Raw genomic sequence first — 5,084 nt, forward strand, 5'->3', positions numbered from 1 at the left:
ACTAGAACTGAACTAGAACTGAACTAGAACTGAACTAGAACTGAACTAGAACTGAACTAGAACTGAACTAGAACTTAACTAGAACTGAACAAGAACTGAACTAAAACTTAACTAGAACTGAACTAGAACGGAACTAGAACTGAACTAGAACTGAACTAGAACTGAACTAGAACTGAACTAGAACCAGAACTGAACTAGAATTGAACCAGAACTGAACTAGAACTGAACTAGAACTAAACTAGAACTGAACTAGAACTGAACTAGAACTGAACTAGATCTGAACTAGAACTGAACTAGAACTGAACTAGAACTGAACTAGAACTGAACTAGAACTGAACTAGAACTGAACTCGAACTGAACTAGAACTGAACTAGAACTGAACTAGAACTGAACTAGAACTGAACTAGAACTGAACTAGAACTGAACTAGAACTGAACTAGAACTGAACTAGAACTGAACTAGAACTGAACTAGAACTGAACTAGAACTGAACTAGAACTGAACTAGAACTGAACTAGAACTGAACTAGAACTGAACTAGAACTGAACTAGAACTGAACTAGAACCTGAACTGAACTCAAACTAAACTAAAACTCAATTAGAACTAAACGAAAACTGAGAAATAAACTAACATTGAATATATCTAACACAACCCTCGTATCTTTTTCATATTATAATTTAGGTTCGATTCAACAACACGAGCTCAACGTGAAAAGTTCAGTAGGGGTCTGATGTCTGCATTTTTGTATTTGAATATTTTTCATTTAAGTATTTTTGCAAATACCACTGCCAATGAGACATGCTCCTTCAATCAACAATTAACACTTAAGAAAAATATAAAACAACAACAATATTGTAATAAAAAAATTTAATAATAACCACTAAAAGACGAGAAAAAGCTCAAAACAGATGTGAAAAAATTTGAACCCTCCGAATACAAGACGACAATGAAGACGATGCTGTGAGATATTGAACTATTTTGTTCATATACACAATATATACACATTCATTTGAGTTTTTTTATCCATATTTCTTCATCAATTTAATGTCATTTTATGTTCTCTTTTTGCTTCTTCTAAGTTGTTTGTAATTGATGAAGTCTCACATTGTCTGTCAGACATATTGAGATCAGACAGTAGTTGAATGTCGATGGCGTTTCAAACAAAAGTCTGTCATCAAAGTATGGAACCTTGTATTTGACGTTCTCTTTATACGATTTATGTATGTATGTAAGTAGTTATGAATGTGTGTCTTTTTGACAAGTCACCAGCCATATAAGGTGCCGTTAATATATTTAACTCAATTAAGTCGTAAATATCTGTTGTTGATCATAAAAAGTCGATTTAATTATTATTAAATCTTACTTGTTTGTTGATCATTTTTGTAAAAAGATCTTCATAGTTTTTTCTTGTTAATTTTTTAACATTTCTTTTATGTCTGTAGTTAATTTGTTAAAAAAAAAAAAACTAAACTATAACTAAACTGAAAGATGAACTTGACAAAAACTATCCGATTTATATGATAATACAAATAAAAATTATCAAAACTCACCTTTCTTTTTAAATAGTTAATCTCATGTTGAGCCTTGATTTGTTCCTTAAACTCCACCTCCTTTAATTCGTCCAATATCTTTTGATATTTCTCACGATTCTCTACATCCAAGGCGACATGTAAATAATCATGCCAATTACGCGAATCAAAACCCCAATGACAAGTACGATTCTCAACTTTACGATGAACATGACCGACAAATTTCTGTGGCGAAAACCAACCCTTACACTCGAGACACATAATGCAAGTGGGTTTCTGATACGAATACATATCGGGAGTACAAATACCCTCACATTTGCCAAAGCAACGATGATAGACCTTAAAGGAAATGGCGCCTTTGGGTATGTCTTCAACATTAATATAACTATTACGATCAGAACGATGTAAAAGTATGGCGCAAAGACGTTCGGCGTCGGTGCGTGTTATTAAACCACTCGATTTGACGTCAGATGGTAAAATTTTAGCAGCCTTAAATTCCATTAACTGATCTGGGGTGCACTGGGAGCAGAAAATGCCCAAATCATCAAAACTACGATTAATTTGCTCTAAAGAAAATTCTGCCAAAACATTATTGAGAAACTGGGGTAAACACAAACGCATCTCACCGCCCAGAGAAAAGCAACCTATGGTTTTACCCTCCAAACGAGTTTCATACAATTCGCCCGAACCTGAATCGGCAGCCGAAAGTATTGGCTGAGATACCTCAGGCGGTGGAGGAGGCATTATTTTGACAGAGGGTGGCGCTAGTAGACTAGGCGCAGCTTGTAAGGGATTTTCATTTGGGAGATCATGTGCATTGGTTAGAGCAGGTTCTGGTGAGGACATTATTTCTTTTTTTATAAGAGGCAAGGCAGGATTAAGATTTGTGGCGACTGCTGCTGCTGCGGCGGCGGCAGCATTCGTTGCTGCAACATTTGAAGCGACTGATGAAGAAGCTTGAGGTGTGGAGTTATTATTAATGTTGTTGTTGTTGTTGTTGCTGTTAGTGATGGTGGTGGGGCAGTGGCCAGCCGTTTTAATAAGTTCACACGGACTATTACGCATTGTAACCAAGCCGTGTATATCCGCAACCAAAGATGTCGGGCCATTATTAAGGCTAACATCTAAGGGACAAGGACAATTTATGCTTGCTTGTTGTTGTTGTGCTGATTGTTGCTGCTGCTGCTGTGTTTGTAAATTCACAATGTTGTTATTCGATGTTGATGAGGATGACGAAGAGGATGTGGTTGTCTGTAAGGAGTGACCTGGGCCTTGTAAAGATTTTGGAGCACTTGTTTGATACTTTTTTAACACTGTGTGTATATTAGGAGTAACGTATTCGGTCATGTTGACTTTGCCAAACAATTTGGGGAATGGTGTTTTCTTGTTGGTAGCTTTTGCTGTTGTTGTTGTTGTGATGTTATATTCAGTTAGTATTTGATTTTGTTTTATAGTTTTTAAGTCAATTTCTGAAGAAATTGTAAAAATTTTTCTTGAATTAATTTCATTTTTTTTTTTAAGATTTTATATATTTTTTTGGTGAAAATATTTTCTGGGTTATTTTTATGTCAACTTTTTTTCGTTTTATTTGCTTGTTTTAATAATTTGGCACGTTTTGTTAAAATTTTTTTTATATTTTTCAAATTGCATTTAATTTTTCATGCCGTCGGCATTATTTTTTTAATTTTCTTTAACTTTTTTTCTTTTGATGTGTTTTGCACCTTTTACTTTTTGTAGAATATCTTTTTTTCTTTCTTTCACTTTATTTTTAGATTTTCAGCACCAAAATAAGCAAATTTTCTTAAATTTTTCTTTAATTTATTTTTTTCGTGCTTTTGTTTTTTTTTTACAATTTGTGACAATTTACTTTTTATTTTGTTTAATTTCTGTTTTTTTTTTGTTTTTGCTTTTAAAGCAATAATTCTATTTCTTTTTCATATTCCTTTTTTTTAATTTGTGGCGACAATTTTTTCTTATAATTTTATTGGCGATTTTTCTTTTAACACTTTATTATATTTTCGAAAGAAAAACACTTTAAGATAAGATAATCATCATCACATTCTCACTCGCTTAGCTTACTCTCCACCATTTTTTAAGGGGATAAGCAGCAACAACAAAAAGCCGACGGCCTGTTAAAAAAAAGCTTTTGACGTTTTTATTTTTCCCAAAATACAGGGTTTGTTGTTATTATTATAAATGGTTGTTGTTATTGTTGCGGATGTTAGAGATGAGATGAGAATTTGCCTTACAAGAACAACAAGAATTCCAATTAGATTTTTTTCTTTTGATTGTTGTGTGTTTTTTTTTTGTAATAATGAAAATGACAATTGCTTCTTCTTAATCATTTATACATGTTTATGATTTATTGTTTTGTTTTGTTGTTTTTTTTTATAATAACAGTGAGTTTTTTTGTTTCTATCCAACAGATCTCACTTTTATTTTGTTGTTTTCTTTTGGTTGATTTCAAACGTAAAATGCTGCTCTCTCATAAATTTTAGCTTAATGAAAAAAAAGAGAGTTATAATATTATTGTTGTATTATGGCGCGTGTTTTGCTCCTCTAGTATGGTATTTGTTGTTTAATAATTTATTATAAAATTTACATGTTTTAACAACATTAAACTTTTTAACAAAAGAGACTTGTAATAATAGAGGATATTTTCTTTAGTTTAACTCTTTTTGCACGTTTATTTAACAAACAACAACAAAAACTCTTAATGTTTCTTTTTGTCATTCATTCATGCCATCACATTTAAGAGATAATCACTCTCTAACCCCAAAAAATATACAAAAACAAAAAAAATTTAAAACGTAAAAAAATAACAAAACTAGACACAAAAATAAATTTAAGAAAATCCCAACGCAAAGAATTTATTTAGGCAAACAAACATACTTTCAAATTCTTTCTAATTTTAAATCTTTCGAAAACATTTTTGTGGCTGCTATTTTAAAATTTTAAGATTTTCTTTGTGAAGTTTTGCATTCAAGCATGCTTCTTCTTATTTTCTTAAAAACATTTAATAGATTATTTTTTAAAACACTTTTTTTCACTACAAGTTTTTGTTGCTGTTGTTGTTAAGCGTACATTTTTTTGTTATATTTTTTTCCTCTTTCTCTCTCTCTTTTGCCCACTTTTTTTTCTTTTATTCCTTCAATATTTTTCAATTTTTTTGCGTTCGCACTGTTAAAACACTTGAAATTTTTCATACACTTTATAGCTACATTTTTCTTTAGGTATGCTTTTAAATTTTGTTAAAATTTAGATTTTTATTTAAATAAATTTTCTTTTTAAAATTACTAAACTTTTTTTCTTTTCATATTTACTTCTTTAACGTCCAAAAACCGTCGCCGTTTCTTGTCGTTTTATTGCTGCTGTTTTATTTTAAATTTACTTTTCTTTCGTTATTTTTGTATTTTATTTTTTCCTCTTTAATATTTTTTATCGTCAAGCTCAGTGTACACTTAATAAGGTAGCCTCGTCGCTACAACAAATACAACAATACAAAAACAACAGGCGATTTGTTATTGTAGAATAATCCCATCTGTCAAAAAAAGCT

The 5,084-nt window shown here is 31.1% G+C and overlaps 1 protein-coding gene and 1 long non-coding RNA gene across 2 annotated transcripts; both read right to left on the bottom strand.

Moving 5' to 3' along the window:
- Window positions 1-1,426: 1,426 nt before the first annotated feature.
- On the bottom strand, window positions 1,427-3,227 carry LOC111684660. The gene has a single exon (XM_023446875.2). The coding sequence runs from the start codon at window positions 2,873-2,875 to the stop codon at window positions 1,442-1,444; it is 1,434 nt and encodes a 477-aa protein (XP_023302643.2). The 5' UTR covers window positions 2,876-3,227; the 3' UTR covers window positions 1,427-1,441.
- A 610-nt stretch (window positions 3,228-3,837) lies between these two features.
- LOC111684664 lies at window positions 3,838-5,005 on the bottom strand. Its single transcript, XR_006941683.1, has 2 exons — window positions 4,613-5,005; window positions 3,838-4,026 (listed from the first exon to the last, which is right to left on the bottom strand). It is a non-coding gene; the product is annotated as an uncharacterized LOC111684664 (long non-coding RNA).
- Window positions 5,006-5,084: the final 79 nt, after the last annotated feature.

The sequence above is a fragment of the Lucilia cuprina genome, chromosome 2, assembly GCF_022045245.1.
Source record: "Lucilia cuprina isolate Lc7/37 chromosome 2, ASM2204524v1, whole genome shotgun sequence".
NCBI lineage: Eukaryota > Metazoa > Arthropoda > Insecta > Diptera > Calliphoridae > Lucilia > Lucilia cuprina.